The 20,448-nt window shown below is 41.0% G+C and overlaps 2 protein-coding genes across 4 annotated transcripts; one reads left to right on the top strand and one right to left on the bottom strand.

Annotated features, from left to right (window-relative positions):
* Positions 1–251: 251 nt before the first annotated feature.
* LOC144062263 (vitellogenin-1-like) lies at positions 252–8,405 on the top strand. The gene is given in 33 exon segments (XM_077583452.1): positions 252–327; positions 750–901; positions 981–1,232; positions 1,306–1,467; positions 1,548–1,696; positions 1,774–1,924; positions 2,019–2,176; positions 2,254–2,419; positions 2,497–2,622; positions 2,711–2,929; positions 3,037–3,254; positions 3,336–3,433; positions 3,503–3,627; positions 3,707–3,808; positions 3,890–4,009; positions 4,111–4,297; positions 4,395–4,488; positions 4,566–4,751; positions 4,832–4,970; positions 5,049–5,253; positions 5,331–5,824; positions 5,903–5,944; positions 6,024–6,092; positions 6,182–6,388; positions 6,474–6,616; positions 6,704–6,839; positions 6,922–7,045; positions 7,170–7,350; positions 7,433–7,527; positions 7,607–7,701; positions 7,791–7,956; positions 8,067–8,251; positions 8,325–8,405. Coding segments are annotated over 33 exon segments (5,103 nt in total).
* A 2,043-nt stretch (positions 8,406–10,448) lies between these two features.
* LOC144062944 (afadin- and alpha-actinin-binding protein-like) lies at positions 10,449–20,440 on the bottom strand. 3 transcript variants are annotated; one of them, XM_077584767.1, is made up of 13 exons: positions 19,544–20,440; positions 18,085–18,187; positions 16,865–17,022; positions 16,376–16,579; positions 15,114–15,224; positions 14,827–14,962; positions 14,672–14,747; positions 14,424–14,604; positions 12,537–12,687; positions 12,144–12,256; positions 11,890–12,060; positions 11,617–11,816; positions 10,449–11,178 (listed from the first exon to the last, which is right to left on the bottom strand). In XM_077584767.1, exons 2-13 carry the CDS (start codon positions 18,101–18,103, stop codon positions 11,052–11,054), a joined length of 1,647 nt encoding a protein of 548 aa, XP_077440893.1. In that variant the 5' UTR covers positions 18,104–18,187; positions 19,544–20,440; the 3' UTR covers positions 10,449–11,051. The 3 variants fall into 3 exon arrangements, with proteins under 3 accessions (XP_077440893.1, XP_077440891.1, XP_077440894.1); XM_077584765.1 differs by having other exon boundaries at positions 19,548–20,440; XM_077584768.1 differs by having other exon boundaries at positions 11,890–12,057; positions 19,548–20,440.
* Positions 20,441–20,448: the final 8 nt, after the last annotated feature.

Below are 20,448 nucleotides of genomic sequence, written 5' to 3'. Positions count from 1 at the left end.
TCCAGCTAAGCTAATAATAGACATTTAACAAATAAAATTGAACTTCATCAAAATGTGCCTAGGGTATGAAGGAAATGTTACTATATAGTATGAACAAATGCGTTTTTTTTATTTTTTTTTATGGCTCAGACTCAAGAAGACAGCAAATATTTACAAATGATGCTTGACTTTGACCAAGTAAATAGCTGGGCAGGACAATTTTTCGCTATAAAAGGCTGCTTGTGAGTACCGACAAGTACGACCCATCAGCCATGAGAGTGGTTGTGCTTGCCCTGACTCTGGCCCTTGCGGGTAAGTCTCAATGATATCATTCACTCTTTAGAATGAGTCTTTTTTTCAGTTAGTATTTTATCAAGGGATGATCTAACAAGAGTTTTTTTTGGTGTCTTATTCTATAGTAATGCTTATTTATCTATGTTTTGTTTGCATTTTTCAAAATAAAAATAAAAATTGGATACTGTCAATTGAAAAAAAAATTAGCCGGCTTGCATTGTGAGGCCAACTGTATAATTAATTGTGCATTTTTGTTTCGTTCTTTTTAGCCTGTCAACATAACTTCGGTAAGTTTGAAATTCAATTTTTACAAGTAATGTTTCTTATGCTTTCAACAAATGAAATCTAACTATAATATATGGAGATACATGCTTTTCATTGCATAGTCAAGATATACAGAATGTACATGCTTTAATAAAAATGAATTGTACTGAATGGAAAAGTGTTGTTGACTGTAAGCACTTTGACTTTTCAAGCCCCTGACTTTGCCACCGGTAAGACTTATGTGTACAAATATGAGACACTGCTCCTTGGCGGTCTACCGGAGGAAGGATTGGCGAGAGCTGGACTCAAAGTGAGGAGCAAAGTTTTAATCAGCGCCATTGAACCGAACATGCTCATGCTCAAGGTGAAGTAGATCAATAGATATTCAAGCAACGCCCGGGTAGGAAAAGCACAATGATTTACATTCGTGTCTGAAACCGTAGCTTGCTGAACCTGAGTTCTTCGAGTACAGTGATGTCTGGCCCAAGGATACTTTCACTCCGGCCGCCAAACTGACTTCAGTCCTGGCACCTCAGCTTATGATCCCCATCAAGTTTGAGTACACCAATGGTGTTGTCGGAAAAATGTTCGCGCCCGAGGGAGTCTCGGTCATGGTGCTGAACATCTACAGAGGTATCCTGAACGTCCTGCAACTCAACGTAAAAAAGACACAGAATGTCTACGAGATGCAGGAGGTAAACCAAAGAGGCCCTCCGCACCGCAAGTATAAATCCCGGCATATTCTAAAATGCTTTCTTTTGTCTCAAGGCCGGAGCTCAGGGTGTGTGCAAGACTTTCTATGCCATCACTGAAGAAGAAAAGGCTGAACGCATCCTCCTGACAAAGACCAGGGATCTGAACCATTGTCAGGAAAGGATCATGAAGGACATCGGGTTGGCCTACACTGAGACATGCGCCAAGTGTCAGCGGGTAACTGCATGATCAGTCCTTGTCATGGTTCATGGAAGGAAACACGTCGGTGTACTAAGGTTACTGTTTTTGTCTTTCAGGATTCCAAGAACTTCAAAGGAGCAACCGCATACAACTACATTCTGAAGTCAGTTCCCAACGGTATCATGATCATGGAAGCCTCCGTCAATGAGCTGATTCAATTCACACCTTTCAACGAGAGGAATGGAGCTGCTCAAATGGAGACCAAGTATGAAAAATGAAAATGTTATCTATGTTAAAGTTAGGCGACTAGCAAGCAATTTATTTGATCTCACTATTCCCTAGGCAACGTTTGGTTTTCGCCGAGGTCCAGAAAAGTCCCTTAACGCCTGTGAAAGCTGAGTATCGTCAACGTGGATCCCTCCAGTATGAATTCTCCACCGAGCTGCTGCAAACACCCATTCAGCTTGTGAAGATCACCAACCTTCAAACTCAGGTACTTCTTTAGATTCTTTTGAGAGATCACCAAAGTCTACATGGAGAAATGCAATTCCTAGCATATTTGATGATATACTTTAATTTCTTTGCAGATAGGGGAGGTTCTAAATCATATAATCGCCAACAATGTGGATAGAGTCCATGACGATGCCCCTCTTAAATTCTGGGAACTCATTCAACTCCTTCGTATGGCCAAATTCGAAGATCTGCAAATGATCTGGCGCCAGCACAAGGCGATAAAAGCCCACAGGTAACATATTCATCAGCATTTCAGTAATAAAAGAAAACAAACAAAAGTGATCTTACTTTCTCTTTCTTATCTTCCAGGCAATGGATCTTGGATGCACTTCCTACAGTTGGAACTCCTGTTGCTCTGCGATTCATCATCCAGGAATATGAGTCCGATGAACTCAGCATCATGGAGGTTGCTCAAGCTTTGATTGCGTCAGTTCATATGGTGACAGCCAACAGCGAGGTCATTCAGCTGTTTGATGTGAGGAAAGCCGCCCACACAATCCTAACATTGTTCTTTGATTGAATATGAAACATTCCCCTATTTCTCTTTATCAGAAGTTGACTGTCAACCCTAAGATAAAGAAGAACCCATTCCTGGCTGAGATTGCGTTGCTTGGCTACGGCACCATGATTTCTAAATATTGTGCCGAAAAGACCGTCTGCCCTGTTGAACTGGTCAAGGTGAAATGAGCTTAACATGAAGTATTTTTGTCTGGTTAGTTTCATTTCCGAATGAGAGGAGAAACAATCCTGTCCTTTTCTCAAACAGCCCATCCACACCCTTCTGGCGGAGGCTATCTCCAAGGGCGACACATGGCAAATGGTTTCCATCTTGAAGACGTTGAGCAACGCTGGCCATCCAATGAGCCTGAAGCCGATCACAAAGGTCCTGCCCATTCATGGCACAGCAGCCACAAGGCTACCCACTAGAGTTCACGCTGAGGCAATCATGGCCCTGAGGAATATCGCCAAGAAGGAACCAAGAATGGTATGGATCATCTTTCACAAAGGGTTTGATGCTGCCCTTACCTAATTCCTATTCTCAAATGACTAAAGTCGTCACAAAATACCCTGTACATGTCTACCCTGAATTAGGTCCAGGAAGTTGCTCTTCAGCTGTATATGGACAAGGCTCTTCACCCTGAGCTCCGCATGCTCGCGTGCATCGTTATCTTCGAGACACGGCCACCGGTTGGTTTAGTGACAAGTCTTGCCAACCTTGTGAAGATGGAGGAGAACTTGCAGGTGGCCAGCTTCACCTACTCTCACATGAAGTCCCTGACCAGAAGCACCGCCCCGAACCATGCTTCCATGTAAAAACCCTTTTAATGACACACCATGTTCATAGTCACATTTGTCTTATATAAACTAATGATGGCAAATTTGTATTACAGTGCCGCTGCCTGCAACGTTGCAGTCAAAATCTTGAGCCGCAAACTGGAAAGACTGAGCCTCCGCTTCAGCAGGGCCATTCAGATGGACTTATATAGCAGTAAGAGCAAAACAGTATTTTACATGCCTCCACATTCCTCACTGCTGTTAACTAAATGCATTTGTCCAGATCCTTGGATGATTGGTGCTGCTGCCAGTACTTTCTACATCAATGATGCTGCCACCATTTTGCCAAGAACCATTGTGGCTAAGACCAGTGCCTACATTGCTGGAGCTGCTGCTGACGTCTTTGAAGTAACATTCTAAAGAGCCCTTACTTGGAATTACGAGTGTATATTGTATATTCAATTTGACATTGTTCATAATTTGCTAGGTTGGAGTGAGAACTGAGGGACTCCAGGAGGCTTTGCTGAAAAACCATGAATTAGCAGATGATGCGAACAGGATCACCAAGATGCAGCGTGTCATCAAAGCTGTAAGCCATTCACAGAAATCTACTGGATGTCATACAGTGCAGGTCTGTTCTAAGTCGGGTTGTATTTTTGTGTTTTTACAGCTGCTTGACTGGAGGGCCGTGCCAACCAGCAAGCCTCTTGCCTCCATCTACGTCAGGTTCTTCGGACAAGAAATTGCCTTCGCCGACATCAACCAGGATTTGGTCAACCAGGCCATCGCGGTACTGTTACTTTCAAAGATTTTCAGACTTGAAAGCTTAAGTTAAAAACCACAAAACATGTTCACAATGAAGTTACATTACGATGCCTTCTTTCTGCACAGCTGGCCAAGGCGCCATCTGTTCAGGCGCTTGGTCGGGATGCTATCAAATCTCTGCTGGCGGGAGTAGCTTTCCATGTCGCAAAGCCCGTGCTGGTGACTGAAGTGAGGCGCATCATGCCAACAGCTGCTGGACTTCCAATGGAGCTCGGCCTGTACACTGCTGCTGTGACTGTTGCAGCTGTTAAAAGTATGTATCGCCTTTCAAACAACTCTATTTCTGCTGATGACATGTTTTTTTTTTTATTAACCCAAGAGAAAACAAAACAAATTTTGCTTTCTGGTAGTCAAGGCAACAGCAACTCCAGCTCTGCCAGAGCCTATTGAGTTCCGCCAGCTCCTGAAGACCAACATTGAGCTTATGGCTGAGATCAAACCAAGGTGAATACAAAGTCTGACAGTGATATCAAACATTTCCTTTTGGATCGTAACATCTGAACCACATCCTCTCTTTCTAGCGTCGTTGCGAACATGATTGCTGTGATGGGAGTGAACACTGCAGTTTTCCAGGCTGCCCTCATCTCAAGAGCCAAGATTAACGCTGTTGTACCAGCCTCCATTTCAGCAAGAGTTGATGTCAATGAGGGTCTATATAAGATTGCAGCTCTACCTGTTTCTGTACCTGAAGACATGGCAGCTATTGAGTAAGACTTTACTTTCCGTTTCAGTACAGGATTTAATTTTAAAGGGGTAACAAAAACCAAGACTTTGATGCATTTAACAGGGTTGTGAGCTATGCTGTGGTGAGAAACGTTGAAGATATTCCCAATGCCAGAATCACCCCTCTCATCCCTACCAAATACATAAGACCAGGTTCAAAGGAAATCCTCAACTCAAGAAGCTCCTCTCGATCTGCTAGTTTGGTAAGCTTTTTAAAAATCAGTCAGTAATGCGTATGGAAAAGGCGAGACTGCCATTTACCTGTCTTCTCCTTTCAATAGGCTGCATCTTCAGAGATCATTCCGGAGGATATGGCAACAGAACCCCCTAGAATGAGAGCATTTTCTAAGAAGTACTGCTTCCAAGCTTACGGAACTGGACTGAGAGGCTGCGTCAAAGTTGCCACAGACAACGCTGCTTTTATCAGGGATGTTCTGTTGTACAGAATGGCTGGAAAGCATTCTGTCTCTGTGTCACTGAAGCGCAGTAAGTAATAGAATTCTCGGAATTGCATGCCTAAAGCACATTAGGTAAACAATTCACTAATTTGATATCAATCTCAGATGAAGATGAATCCATTGAAAGACTGGAGATGCTGGTCCAAGTTGGACCAAAGGCTGCAGAGAAGATCATCAAGAAGATCACCCTGAGTGAAGAGGAAATCATCGAGGGAAGACCAGTCTTGATGAAGCTCAAGAAACTCCTGAACGGCACCTCTTCTTCCTCCTCTTCTTCAAGCAAGTCATCTTCATCCTCAGTTAGCAGCAGCCGTCGCAGCAGCAGCAGCAGCAGCAGCAGCAAAAGCAGCAAAAGCAGCAGCAGCAGCAGCAAACACAGCGTCGGCAAACGCAGTAGCAGCAGTAGCAGCAGCAGCAGCAGCAGCAAAAGCAGCAGCAGCAGCAGCAAACACAGCGTCGGCAAACGCAGCAGCAGCAGCAGCAGAAGCAGCAGGAGCAGCAGGAGCAAGCTTGCGAAAAGCACCAGCTCTGCATCTAGTTTGGAATCTCTCTTCAGCGCCTGCTCTCGTTCCTCCCATTCAAGTCGTCACATCTCAAAGGTAAGCATGCCAAAACAGATCATTTCGATTTGACTGGACAACTGCAGACTCTCTGAATTGTTTTCTTCTTCTCAACAGCGAATTAATGAAAAGCGCACCTTCCAGAGGGACCACAAGAAGGTATGTGAGCAATGAATATGCTGCTCAGGCACAATCATGAAGGTGCAGATTTAATGCTTACAATCTTATCTTGTTGTAGTCTAAAGCTACCTCATCGGCTCAAAAGAGCAGAAGCAGCGGCTCAAGTCTTGAGGCCCTCTACAGCAAGGTGAAACTCGATCTGAAATATGATCATCATACATACATCAAATGATCTGGCTAAACGGCATAGCTTTTGTTTTGCTTTTCTTCTCGTAGAACAAATTCCTTGGTGATCAACATGCTCCTGCCTTTGTGGTCATCCTGCAAGCTGTGAGGACCGACAAAAAGGTCCAGGGATACCAAATCACTGGCTACGCAGACAGGGTTAATGCTCGAGTTCAGCTCATCCTGGCTGCCCTTGCTCCTGATAACAACTGGAGGCTCCGTGTTGATGGAGTTTTGCTCAGCAAGCACAAAGTCACGGTGAGAAAACTTCTAGTCCTACATTTCCAATGAAAAAACAGCTGTCTTTATCAATGGCTACATGCAATCTGTTGTATCTCGAAAGGCCCAAATTGTTTGGGGAGAGCCAGGCAGACTGTATGACATGACAGTCACCGCTGAGACTGGTCTTCTTGGTCAAAGCCCAGCTGCTCGCCTTAGAATGGCATGGAAACAACTCCCAAGTGCTTTCAAACACTACGCAAGGAAGTATGCAAGCTCAATCACCACAAACACAAAGACTGATAAAAAAACAACAACGTCTGTAAAAAATAAAATAAAAATCTTCCATCACAGGGCTTATCACTACATTCCTGATTACGTGGTGGACAGATTCATCCGCGGCAAGGACGTCAACAGTGTCAATCAGCTGTCATTCACAGTGGCCGCAACATCTGAGAGGACCTTGGATTTGATTTTCAAGACACCAACTGTATGAACAATGCAGTCATTCTGGATAGACAATGATTTGTTTCAAAAGATGATTCCTAACAATTGTACAATTGTGTTTACAGCGCAGCATCTATAAGATGGCTTTGCGTCTCCCCCTTGCTCTGCCACTGGATGAGTTGAAAGGACTAACACCCTTTGACGACGTGGCTGATAAAGTCCGTTACTTGATTTCCAAGGCCGCCGCAGGTAGCATGCAACACTGAAAACACTTGTGTCGTGCATTACTGACTACGTTTACATACAGTCAATAACCATTTCAAAAGCCAGACTATTTGTATACCTAACTGTCTTCTTTTCCTCTTTCGTTCAGCTGAATGCAGCTTCAGCAAAGACACAGTGACCACGTTCAACCACAGGAAGTACAAGAACGAGATGCCTCAGTTTTGCTACCAAGTTCTGGCTCAGGACTGCAGTGAGGAAATGAAGTTCATGGTCTTGTTGAGGAAGGACGATAATGTGCGCAACCACATTAACGTTAAAATCGCTGATATGTAAGTTGAAATAGGACCAAGTGGCGCTAAATGAGCAATGACGATGCAAAAGAAAATGACATTATTTTCACTTTTCACTTAGTGATATTGACCTATACCTGAGGACCACTGATGTGGTTGTGAAGGTTAATGGAAGGGAGGTGCCCACCAGCAATCTGCCATATCGTCACCCATCAGGTTAGTCATCCTTTTTTGTTCTCATGTCCTTTCAATGTACTACCAATTGTACCGAGTGGATTCTCAATTGATTTTCCAGGTCAAATTGAGATCAGACCAAAAGAAGAAGGCATCTCTGTCTACGCCCCAAGCCTGGGACTTCATGAAGTCTACTTGGACAGCACTTCTTGGAGGGTCAATAACTTTTTAGCTCGTGTGAATTAGATGATCACCAGATCTGTTTTTACATACGACTGAACGGTTGATTCCGTGTTTCCATGCAGATTCAAATTGCGGACTGGCTTAAGGGAAAGACTTGTGGACTCTGTGGCAAGGCCGATGGTGAGATAAGACAGGAATACCGCACGTCCAGCGGACATGTGACTAGGAACCCCATTAGCTTTGCTCATTCCTGGGTTCTGCCTGCCGAAAGCTGCCGGGACACCACAGGTGAAATACACAACATGAACCATTTCGTTGGAAGGAAATCAATTTGCTGTACGCTGAAACAAATGCAAAGTGACACCTGCAAGAAGTAACGTTCGCATTTTTTTGGGCAGAGTGTCGCATGAAGCTCGAGTCTGTGCAGCTGGAGAAAAAGATGAATGTCCATGGCCAGGAGTCCAAATGCTTCTCTGTTGAGCCTGTACTGCGTTGCCTGCCTGGCTGCCTCCCCATCAAGACCACCGCCGTCACCATTGGCTTCCACTGTCCACCCAAAGGTGAGTGTTTGACAAATCATGCAGCAAAAGAATAAAACGGATTTCTCATATGGCTTTTATCTCTTCGTATGCACAGAGAGCACCAACATCCCCCAGGACTTTTTCAACTACAGCGTGGATCTGAGGGAAACAACCCAAGCCCATCTCGCTTGCAGCTGCACTGCTCAGTGCGCATAACAACATTTATCCTGTCATTTCATCTCAAAGTTTTAAATGTTATAGTAAATAAAGCGCATCTCAAAATGATCTTGCTGATTTGGAGTCATCTTGTGAGGAATAAGTGGTTTTGAAAATGGATGGATGAATGGAAAATTGCAAAAACATTGTTTCAAAAATGCATACGTCAAACTCTCTTGGCAATCAATCAGCTGACTCAGACTCAGGGTCCAGGCATAGACAAACAGGATAATATGTAAAAAAGAAAAGAAAAAAGGAACACATTAAAACAAATCCTAACTACAAACAGAATTTAAGATTAAATAAATATAAAATTAAACTAAACATCTACTGTAAAAGAACATCTTCCACCAATCAATGATCATCTCCGGATGAAAAACAAAAACAAAACAAAAGTCAACAAGTTTTTGTGACAAAAGACTCTCAATTTAAAAAATATATATATTAGCATGTTGGGTGAAACAACGTGGAAATAATTTCTCGATAGCTGCTGTAGTTAGCCATGGACATGTGCTGTTTGATAGCCAAGGGGTGCAATAACTTGTAGTTTTCACAGGTACTTCCGGGTTTCACACATCAGCGTCGTTTTCGCCCACTGATGGCCGCGTTCCAACAGTCGCACCCCCACCCCTAATCCCTGTAACCGTGCGCTCCCATCCATTGGCGGGAGCACGCACGGCGCCCCAACTGTCTAAAATGCTTTGGACAACTGAGACAGACACATTACACACTCGCACCCGTCGACGGGAACGCGCAACCGAGGGCCACAAAGGCGGAAGCACAAGAACTGGGACGCGGCCCACACGTCGCAAACAGGAAACGGAGAGCTGATGTGTTAAAACCAGGAAGTCGGAAGTCCCGCCTTCTCCGTGGCATATACCTCATTGCTTTTGAATTTAGTTGGTCTGCATCTTATGCATTTTTCACAAGTTCTAATGAGTATTGGATGGGTGGGGGGTGGCGTGTTGTATTGCTTTTGCCTGTGACTAGCATCTAAAGCAAGCAAGATCGTTATAGTAGTCCAACGCCATTTCATCACCTTTTGAAATCAAAATAATCCTCACAAATGGAATTACAATGAGTTTTAAATCCAATGTTTTTTAATGGCGAGTGGACTGACATTTTGACTTGTGACGTGAGCTCGGTATTGTCAAATGGCTCAACAAATTAAAGAGGTGCCACATATGACACATTATCTGTAACAGCTAATATAAATTTCCTACAGGACCTTTCCTCATTTGGGTCACGAGTGAGCTGGAGCCTGTCCCTGCTTCTGCTGATTTTGACAAAGATGCGGCGTAAATTGTACACCCTGAACTGAGATCCAGCCAATTGCAGATTATCGACTATTACAATGTGACTGATGCTAATTAAGACATTCTTTTGATGCTTAAATAGTTAAGCGCCACATGAAATGTATTTATCCAAATTATTTTCAGTTTCAGAGTACATTTCATCCACCATTACCTTAGCAGCTGACGACAGTTCACAAAATCCACCGTTCGATTCACATGGTCATGGTTTATTACTGAAATCAATGACGTCTTATATAATCAGGCTGAAACTGAATTCATGAGACAGTCTGATATTTGACACAATGTAATTTGTGACAGTGTGAGGTTAAAGGTAGCCGAGATTCTGGCTCAAAAGCGGCGGGGAGACATGAGACTTTAAATGTGCTTTTCATCCATCCATCCATCCATCCATTTTCTTGGCCGCTTTTTCCTCACAAGGGTCGCGGGGGTGCTGGAGCCTATTGTGCTTTTCATTTATTTGGCAAAAGAAAGTTTTCTTTCTAAAAATGTCTAAAAACAAATACAGAAGCTATTCAATGTCACAAAATGCAGTGGAATCTTTTGTGTATACTAGGCACAAAAAGTCTATCTTAAAAAAACTTGCTCTTAAAGCTTTGAACCTTGAATTTGTGCATACAAAAGAATTTAGTTTTACACATTTCATAACATTGTCTGTCAGGCATGGATGGCCAAGAACCGCAGCCCATCTTATCGTCCCCATAGTTTTACACACCAAACATCACGACAGTTCATATTTAAAAGGGTTTTGCGCTTTATTTGTGGATGGGGCAAACATGAGGTACAGAAAATAAATTAATCACACCAAAAATTTGGGGTAAGCCAGCCACCACATAAATGACATGCTTTATTTTATCTACTCACCCCTAGCGCAAAACTGACATCCATAAATAGGGCTGTATTTTAACAGGAGTATAGAATACATTTCACATAGAAGTATTGCAAAAAAATGTATTGCATTCATAGAAAAAAATCACATTTCAAGTGTGAACACTAGTCTCATCCCTTAAAGATAAAAAAAAAAGTTAACATTCATATCCACAAGTCTAATGTGTGTCTAATCCTTAATTGGACTAAATACAACATAAAACAATCAATAGTATTTCTATTTTCCACTCAACTTTCACTTGTTAGTCTTGACACTTGTTGTTGAAATGCACCCGTAACTGATGGGCCTCAAGTTGATGACTCAACTGCTGTACATGATTCGTTCTTGTGCTTTGCCCCTCCTTTGGAGTCTGAGCTTGAATATAAACACAACAGTACAAAAGAATCTACATCGGAAACACCTGATTGAGTGCTTGGACATTCTCACTGGTCCTTATTGCTAACTTCAGATTGCGCTGTTGTCGCGTGTGTGCGTGAGGCTGCTGTGATCGCCGCCGCTGATCCACCATTTGTGCTGCGTTGCCAAGGAGCTGGCGTCTCCTGCATCTTCACTCCTCTTTGGTTTAATCGAGCTGAAAGTCACACAAGCCAACCACACGGTAAAATTGGAAGTGTTAAATTTAACACTTTCCCTGAGTTTCTATAGTTCTCACCAGTTCAGAGTTAAATTTACACTTTGAAAAGTGTAAAAATTCAACTCATTGGTAAGTAATAATCTTTTTTTTTTATCGCGTCAGGCGATTAAATTTTTTAATTGTAATTTATCGCATGACTTCAATAGTTAACTCCCGTTTAATCATAAATGTTATATCTGTTCTAGATGTACAATTTTTTCTTTCTTTCTAGGTTTTCATACTCTTTTTAACAAAAGTGGAAAAAATGTTAAACTAATAGAAATAGTTCAAATGAATTTTCGACGTCTATAGCCGTCAATGGCAGTGAATGAGTTAAAGAGATTCTACAGCCACCCTTAAAATCAGCGTCACGACACATATAGTATACAAACGTACCCGTTTTCACAGATGAGGCTTAACGCGTGAAGCAGGTCTGACGTGGACGATGATACGCTCGTTGCGTGTCCACAGACGGGGGAACTGACGGGCCTTTCTGGGAGCGATGCTCGACTGGGCTGGGTTTCGGCTACTGCAGGGTTCGAGTTTAAAAACTGGTGTTTGAGCCACGTCGCGCGATCTTCCTCAAAGGTCTTCCTCTGCAACAGGATAGCAAAATCTGACATCAGCGTGCGCATTGGCGGCTCCTCATGGATCCCTTCTCGCAATCACCTCTTGACTCAGTCGAATCGCTGCCTCTGTGAAGTTCCTCCTCTCCCTCTCAAAGCTCTTCCTCTGGTCCTCCAAGTCCTTCCACTCGTCTCGCAGACGATCCTCCTGGAACGAGTGGCAGTCGGCCAGCGTGGCGGACGTCACCTCCTCACACTGAGCGCTCAGCTTCTGCTACCAGAGGTAAGGCGGAAAAGACCATACCGACAGTATTGGTCAATCCTGCGACACACATACCAAGAATTGTCGTTTCTTACCTGCAGGAGGTCTTGCTGTTTCTCAATGTAGTCTTTACACTGCCGAACCTCCAGCTTGAGTTTGCGCATTTCTTTGGACTTTTCTTGGGGAACATTATCAGTGTCTTCGTTCTCTGTCCAAGTCAACGACAAACAAAAGATGTTCAGTTGATCTTAATTCTTCATCTTAAAACCTTTGGACAATTCTATTGCCAACTTTGAGGGAACAGTCCAGGCCAGGGAAGACCAAAAATATTGTCCTTAAAAGCATGCTTGGAATAGAATAGATCTGCAAAGGAAGGAGCAACTTCATATGTTCACTCCCTGTATGTCAGGTGTCCCAACACTTCTGTCCTTTTAAATTACTCCAACATTCTACAGGAATGAAATAATTTCATCCGTCCATTTCCTCACCTCGGCTGTCCAGTCTCTCAACGTGGTTCTTCAGTCTTCTCCACTGACGTCGAACGCCGTTTGTCAGCTTCTCCTGAGTGTGAACACTCAACAGCTCCATGCTCTCCTTAGAGGAATCAATGTCTTCTTCTTCCTCCTCATCAGAGCCCACCTGTACCAAATAAATAAATAAATAAATAAATAAACCTTCTTCTATCAGTTCAGCTTCGGGGCTTTTATACAGTGAACCCCAGTTTATTGCGGGGATACATTCCAGAGCCATACACAATAAAAAACATTGCTTCATCGTTTTAGCTCTGTCACTCACATTAAACTTATTAAAACACACACGAGCATAACAAAACTATTGTTTATTTGCTGGCGTCGGGCCGAAACCTCCTATGCCAAAATTTGATAAATTTGGATTTTTCCCCACAAATTTATACTATTGGACAGTACTCAAATTGATGTTATTATTAAAAATGATTGACCAATATAGAAGTGTTGAAAATGGCTAGCTCTTATTTACAATGAAATGTCAACAAACATGCTGTATTTTTTGGGGGGTGAATTTCCTCCTGAAAGGTGATGGATTTGGTTTACGCCTGACATCAGTGATATGATATAAGTCCGGGATGGGCAAGTTGAAATTGAAATAAACTTTTTTTTTTTAACAAATCCCAAATATTCTTTAAATAAATATGTGGGAAATTATTGCAGAAAAACAAACAAAAAAATACACCAAAAAATCAGCAATTATGCGAATCTGCAGGTGTCAAACTGTGAAGATGCAGGAATCGACTGTAGTTTTAACTTGCAATGTCTGCAATCACCACTAGATGGCAGAGATGTCTTAGTGGTGCTTAAACCGGTGTTATATTGCTAGGCCTAATATGTTTTTGCATTTTTTGGAATATAGGACAAACAAAGTCCCGCAGTAATAGTAACATTTTGATTGAGTTGGTTTTTGTGAAAAAAAATCTACAAAATTTGTTCTTGTACTTAATGTTGGTTTCTTGTTCAGCAGTTTTGTGCCCTCCTTGAAAGGCAATTTTAATGCAAGAGCCCTTTGCACTTGAAAAAAGGTTGTTTTGTTGTCGGGTTAGGATAGTGGATCTTATACATGCAGTGAAAAAAATGGCATATTAACTTATTCACTGCCATTGACAGCTATAGACGTCAAAAATTCATTTGAACTATTTCTATTAGTTTTAAAAAAAAATTCCCCTTTTGCTAACAAGAGTATGAAAACCTAGAAAAAAATATTGTAAATTTAGAACAGATATAAAATTTGTGATTAACCATTAGTTAATTAGTGAAGTCATGTGATTAATTACAGTTAAAAAATGCAATCGCCTGACGGGCCTAATTAAAGAAAATAATATTAAAAATAAGGGGTGTTTAATTTGAATTAATCGCATGCTAATTTGATATCTGCTATTAATGTACAATTTTTTAAAAATGTTTTCCATAAAAAAATGAATGAAATGAAAAATTGTTAAACTAATAGAAATAGTTCACATCAATTTTTGACGTCTATAGTCGTCACTGGCAGTGAATGAGTTAAGAGTATGAATTTTGCACGTAGGAGTGTATTTTGTCCATATCTAAAATAGCACTTTTGTCACACATCTGGTTAGGAAGTGTTAGTAGCACTGATGAAAAATCGTGGCCCCCTCCAGCATATACAGTAAGTTACCCATCCTTGAAATAAGCTCTGTATGTCTTGTAGTGTAGTGTTACATATGTGACTTCAGGGGTGGGACCTTGTGGGGTGGCCGGTTATTGCTGTCTGTGTCTCTCCTTTCCCGCATCCAAGGGCATGATAGCAAGCACTGTATACTGTAAAACCCAACAAAACTGCCATATACCGTATACTGTACTATCAATTGGTTGTGTTCTACCTACTTGTACAGCACCATCGTCCTGTTTGTCTCCTTTGACATCCGGCTTCCTGGAACTGAGAATGACCACCATCTCGTTTTTCATCTGCTTCAAAACTTTTCTCAACTCGGCATTTTCTAGCAGTAGACCCCTCTGCCGGTTCTCGTAGTCCCTTAGCAGAGATTTGTACATCTCCCCCTCGTGCCTGCAGCGAAGCACCCAATTCATAGAGTGCAAGAGAAATGCTTTTACTGTTTTTGTGCTCGACTTACTTTGCTTCCGTCTTCTCCGTCTTCCAGAGGCTTCTCTTGCCATCTGCTCTTCCGAGTGGGTTTGACACATCCATAGCTAAAAAGCAACAGAAATTCGTTTTTTTCTGCTTACATTCATGAGTCATTCAATGATGGTGCAAATCAGGAAATCGAACCAAGTCTCTTCTCTTTCTTGTCGACCAGGAGCTGATTCAGTCTCTCTTTCAGTTTGTTAAACTCTCTCTCTTTCCTCTTCATCTCGTGATTGTACTGGCTGGCCCGGCTGGAGATGATGTTCTGCAGCTTGTGAATCTGGAACAAAAAAAGCTGGAAGTAGTCTCTATATTGGGGTTCATACGATTGACAGAGATATGTTGACCTGTCGTGATGAGATCATTCACAACAATAAGGACTTTCCATAATTAATAGCAAATAGAGTATGTAAGGGAGTGTACATGAGCACCTCTTCCTTTTCGTTTTTCAAGCAGTTCTGCAGACTCTTCACTTTCATCTGGAGCTGTCGTTCGCGCTCACAAAGTGCCATGTTCTCTCTTTTGGCAAGTTCAAGCTGCTCCTATAGCATCAAGAGAGAATTGAATTAATTAATAATAGTTATGTAAATTCCAACATGATACAATACAGCACAGTGGCATGTTTTTGGCATGACGAGGGTGTGCGTTTCAGTAGACGTGTACGATTTCCATTTCAAAACATCAAGTTAACACTTATACATTTGATATCATTCCAAAACTTCTTAAAATATGAATACAATGTTGCTGATTTAGTTAATTACAATTTAAGTCATTCATTAAAATCAAAACAGTCAATGCCAATGACGGGTATTGCCGTTTAATACCTTTTTTCATTGGGAGGTGTAGCGAAGTCTGATGCTGTTCCACTTAAAAGATGAAGTCAAGCTTAAACATTTTTTTTGACAATAATATGTTATATGTGACCTCACTAGTCTAAACATAACATTCTGATTAATATTACATTTGTGGAATATGAGTTATGCAGCAGAATCCAGCCATTTTTATCCATCTCAGTGGGCGGCCATTTTGCCACTTTCTGTCAACTGAAGATGACATCACAGTTTCTCAGGGCTCAGGCAACGGACAATCAGAGCTCACCTGTTTTCTGACACTGAGCTGGGATTGGTTGTTTCCTGTGACCTGAGCAACTGTGATGTCATTTTCACTCAACAGCAAGTGGCAAAATGGCCGCTTTCAGATATTGACCAAAACTGCTGGATTTTGATGCTTCACTAATATTGCGCTAATGCAATATTAACCACAATACAGTATTTAGATTAGTGCATAGAATATATTTTTTCTTTTGCAAGCGCTTGAGGAATGCTAATGAGCCAAGCCGCCAGCAGAGGGTAGCGATGCACCATTTTAGATTTAAAACCACCCGTTTTATTTACAACTACCAATGTCATTTCAGCTGCTTTATAGCATGAACCCACTTACCCACAGTTGAGATGTTGAAGGTGTCACGAAAGCAAAAATATACACATTAAAGCCATTGTTCTGCTTGATATGCTATTCTTTCATTTAGTAGCTTCGACGTCTAAATAATCACAATATTCTGTCGGCCCTCAAAATCTGTCAAAATGCTGAACTTGAATGAGTTAGAACAAAGCTAAATATAAATAAAGATAGTGACATCATTGTCTGAGGGTAAAAGTACGACTTTACGGTATTTAGCAGGTGTTGATGTCACCTTTAATCGCGCGCTGGTTAGCTGCAGTGAGTCCACATTGTTGCTGGATTTCAACTTCTCCATCTCCATGTTCTCCAGGGTTCGGAGGCCTCTGCGGTGTAGCTGAAGCAGCTCGTACATGCAGTTGAGTACCGAGATCACGTTCACGTCCGAGCTGCTGACCGACTGCGTCCAAACTGGTGGAAGTCCAAGTGATAACATCTCCTGTCCACGAAGAGGGAGAGCCAAAACATTTCAGTTTTTGTTGTTGCTATTTTTAAGGAAACGTTTTTAATACTGCATTGTGAGCATGTGCACTAAATTTGTTTGTGGACCAACAATTCTTTTTTTTTTTCTTCTTCAGATCCTTCAGTTGTACTTGTGAGTCACATGGCACAGGAGAGGGAAAATAATTGGGTCCAGTTTGACAATTTCACTTTGGGGTCTAATCACTTTTGTTGCCATCTGCTTTGGCTGCGTGTTGAGTTATTTGGATCAGAGGTCACCAACCTGATTGATATGCGTTACACATTCTGGCACGTTGTCCTCAGTGCAGAAGTTGATGAGCGTGTAGGACTTCCAGTGCAGAGGCAGCGTCTGCTGGTCCAAGTGGCCCAGTTGGGGCGATGTTTGACATATGACAGAGCTGCTGCAAACGTCCTTGACATCTGACGAAACAATGTCTGATTAGCACGCATGTAAAGGAAGTGACTGTTATTTCAGGGAATAATAACAACACAATAAGGAAATCCACGAGCAGCAACGATTGGGCCCTCTCAATGCTTTTTTTTTTCACATTTAGTACCTTTATACCTTTATTACTTGAACCTTTAAGAAAATATTACTTCAGTGTAGTTATTTTTGTTGTTTTTTGCAGTATAAAATACATATATATATATTTATATATATATTTGCAGTATAAAATATATATATATATATATATCTCGTTCAAGCAATTAATTATAGGATTTAACCTGACGCACAAAAAAATTGTTCTGTGTGGTAAAAAAGCTCAATGACGATTGGTCATTGTAAGTGGACAGAACTCAAAATACTGAATAATGAATATTCAAAACGCAAGAACGTAGGGATTTCATTGTATTTATTTTATGAAATTTGTACTGACACGATTGGGTCAGCAGCTGTAAAATTCATTTGGCCCAAGTTGCCCGAAACCAGACCAACCAGGCTTTTTGACAGATTGTCATTTTGGGGAAATCTTCTCATGTTGCTACTTCAAATAATAAAGGTTTTAATACAGCAAGTTTCCTCTTGGAAATGATTGCTTCCTACGAGAAATTTGGAAACTGATTGGAAATCTGAACAAATGAGTGGTTTTCCAGCATTACAGAACGGATTTTATTTCCTCCACAAATTCCATCGTAAAAGCAATTGAGGTTACTGCTGGCACACACACAGACACACACACGTGCTATGAATAGACCAACAGCCTATAATTGACTTGTGTCTTGACAAGAGCACAAGAAAGAGGTTGATAGTATCTAGGTGACTGATCCACAATAAAACACACAATTTATCAGCAGGCCGATTAAAGTGTGGCAATAAGTGTCTTATAAGAATTATGGTCGAAAATATCGGAAATCGGCTTGTTTTAATAACAGCATTTGCTTTCATTTTCTCTCTCTCTCTCTCTCTCTCTCTCTCTCTCTCTCTCTATATATATATATATATATATATATATCCTTACAATGTTTTAGCCTGTAACTCACCCGAGGACGACTCCGGCATGGTTGAAGTGGAGCGTTTTGAAAATCCACTACATATACACGTGCACACGTCTAGTGTTCCAATATGCTCCTATGCAGCTAGCACCTGAAATAGAGGTTATTATTACCAGCGCCAACAGTGTAGTCTAAATTAAAGATGACAGTCAAGTAAGAACTAACAAGCCTTTTGAATTGCATTTCTTTTTACTGGTATGAAGCTAAAAACAGATTATCAAAGATTATTTCATAATGTTGTCAACCAGCACACCACGATTCTAATGACTTGAGGAAGTCCGTTGACCCCAGTTATATAGCAGCATCGCCAATTCATTAGAATATGATTGAAAACTGTATTTCATTAGTTTAATTCAAAAAAGTGAAACTCGGATAGGGTTATATTAACAGTCACGACACACAGAGTAAAGTAAAATACTGATTTGTTTTTCTTTTTTGATAGTAATTTACAGCTAATTCACAATGAGCACAAGAGTGATCATCCAGTGATTGAAGCACCGTGTCTGGAGGTCAGGTGGGATAAAATAAAACCCCAATTACATTACATAAGTAATAATCAAAACGATGGCCTTCTGCAAGCATGTGTTCAATAAATCTATATGAGTTTCACAGTTTTTTTTTTATTATTATACTGAAATAAATGAATTTATCCGCTACATCATTTTGCAATTGATTGAAACGGCTCATTTGGGTTATTGTTTTCTGAGGTCACTGCAGGCAGACGATTTAGCAGTTCACAGGTTGGGAACATCATCTTATCGCAATGCTCTTTTGCTTAGCCGATGAGGCTAATCCCAGACAGGCAGTATGGTGATTTATTTGCACAACAACACACTCAATAATCCCCACTCACTAAAGCTGCATTTATATGCGAATTGTGTTTGTCAGGTGGCCATTTTTGTAAAAACATATCTTTGCTGGATAGTCTTCACAGTAATACACATTATAATTCACAATCTCAAAGGCTTTATCGTTGAATTAGTTAATTTCAAAGTATTATAGCTACATGTGAGAATAACACAAAAATCGAAGCAGCAGCAAAATGTAGAGATTTTGATTTTACCTTTAAGGTCAACTGAGAGGCGTTTACTTGAATTACAACAGCGAACAGGTAAAGAAACTACGATGACGGTAACAAATGCAACGCACAATGCATTCATTTGAATAAGAGTGTGTCATGACAATGACGTGCTTTAATACAATGAGGGAACAATCATCAGGTAACATCACATCTGAGCGCAATCATCATAAATGGTGTTATTTACAACTTTTAAGCAGCGCAAAAAGGGCAATTTGAATCAGGTCGTGCAAGCAGGTGTCGCCTCGGGTAGTACGATCCATCTCCCCTGAACGGCGTCTTATTATCAATTATTGTTATCAATTATAACAGACGTTTATAATGAATCTTGTAAACACAAGAAAACAAATAAAAACCTGTCTGACATACTTACGAAATGTCATTTTTGCCACCCTCCCCGCTCTCCGCTCCACTGTGACTGCAGTAGCTCTCAAGTCTAGTTATCTCCAAATTAGAACACACAAAGCAATAACACACACGGATTGGCTGTCATGTTGCCTAGCAACGTACAACAACTCTTTGGATTGGCTCCTGGATTTAGCGCTCCTTGTAACGGCTATTAATTGTTAAAACTAGCGTTTCTATTTTAGTTGTGTGTGTATAAATCAACGAAGTAATTGACGTACGTTGTTTAAGATGGTGTATGATCAAATACATTAAGCAAAGTTGAAAATGAGCCGATATTCATTAATTTATCATGAGCTACTACATGGATCCTCGGTTACGATGGAGCAACAGAATAAGTACGTAAATCTGTCACTAGTCAAAACTACAGTACATATTTGTGTGGGGAAAACACCACTAGCCCGGAAATGTAAAATAAATAAATCATAATCAAATGAAAAACCTGTTATGTAACAATTTATTCCATCGCTGCGCTCCGTTCGTAACCGTCGTAATTGAGGACTCAAGTTCAGTATTCCATTACACTGCACAAAAGCAGGACACCATATGTCGAAATTGACTTTTGTAATAGAGTATCATCTTTGAACCTCCAATTAGGTATGAATGAATTTATATGCTGTTACGAGAACAAATGTCTAAAAAAATAAATAAAACAACTACACACGTTGCAAAAATGTGTGAATCACATTCACAGGATTGTACAGTACAATCTAATGAGCTCTATCAAATATTCTGCATTACCGATGATGAATGACTAACATCATCATATTTTACTCTCATCATTCAATGATGTATGATGCAGTGCAAAATTAGAGCCACATTAATGAACATATTGTTAAATCTCTAAGTGTTACAGTTATTGTATTATA

This window comes from Vanacampus margaritifer, chromosome 13, assembly GCF_051991255.1.
Source record: "Vanacampus margaritifer isolate UIUO_Vmar chromosome 13, RoL_Vmar_1.0, whole genome shotgun sequence".
Taxonomy (NCBI): Eukaryota; Metazoa; Chordata; class Actinopteri; order Syngnathiformes; family Syngnathidae; genus Vanacampus; species Vanacampus margaritifer.
This window is presented reverse-complemented; position numbering and strand designations above follow the sequence as displayed.

Bases quoted from the DNA above. Each gene is read 5' to 3' on its own strand.
- LOC144062944 (XM_077584767.1), bottom strand. The intron at 14,748-14,826 runs GTTCGATTTCCT...GTTGCTTTTTAG, and splicing joins CAAGAAAGAGAAGAGACTTG to CTATGGATGTGTCAAACCCA. The intron at 12,688-14,423 runs GTAGGTAGAACA...TATTTGGTACAG, and splicing joins AGGACGATGGTGCTGTACAA to GTGGGCTCTGATGAGGAGGA.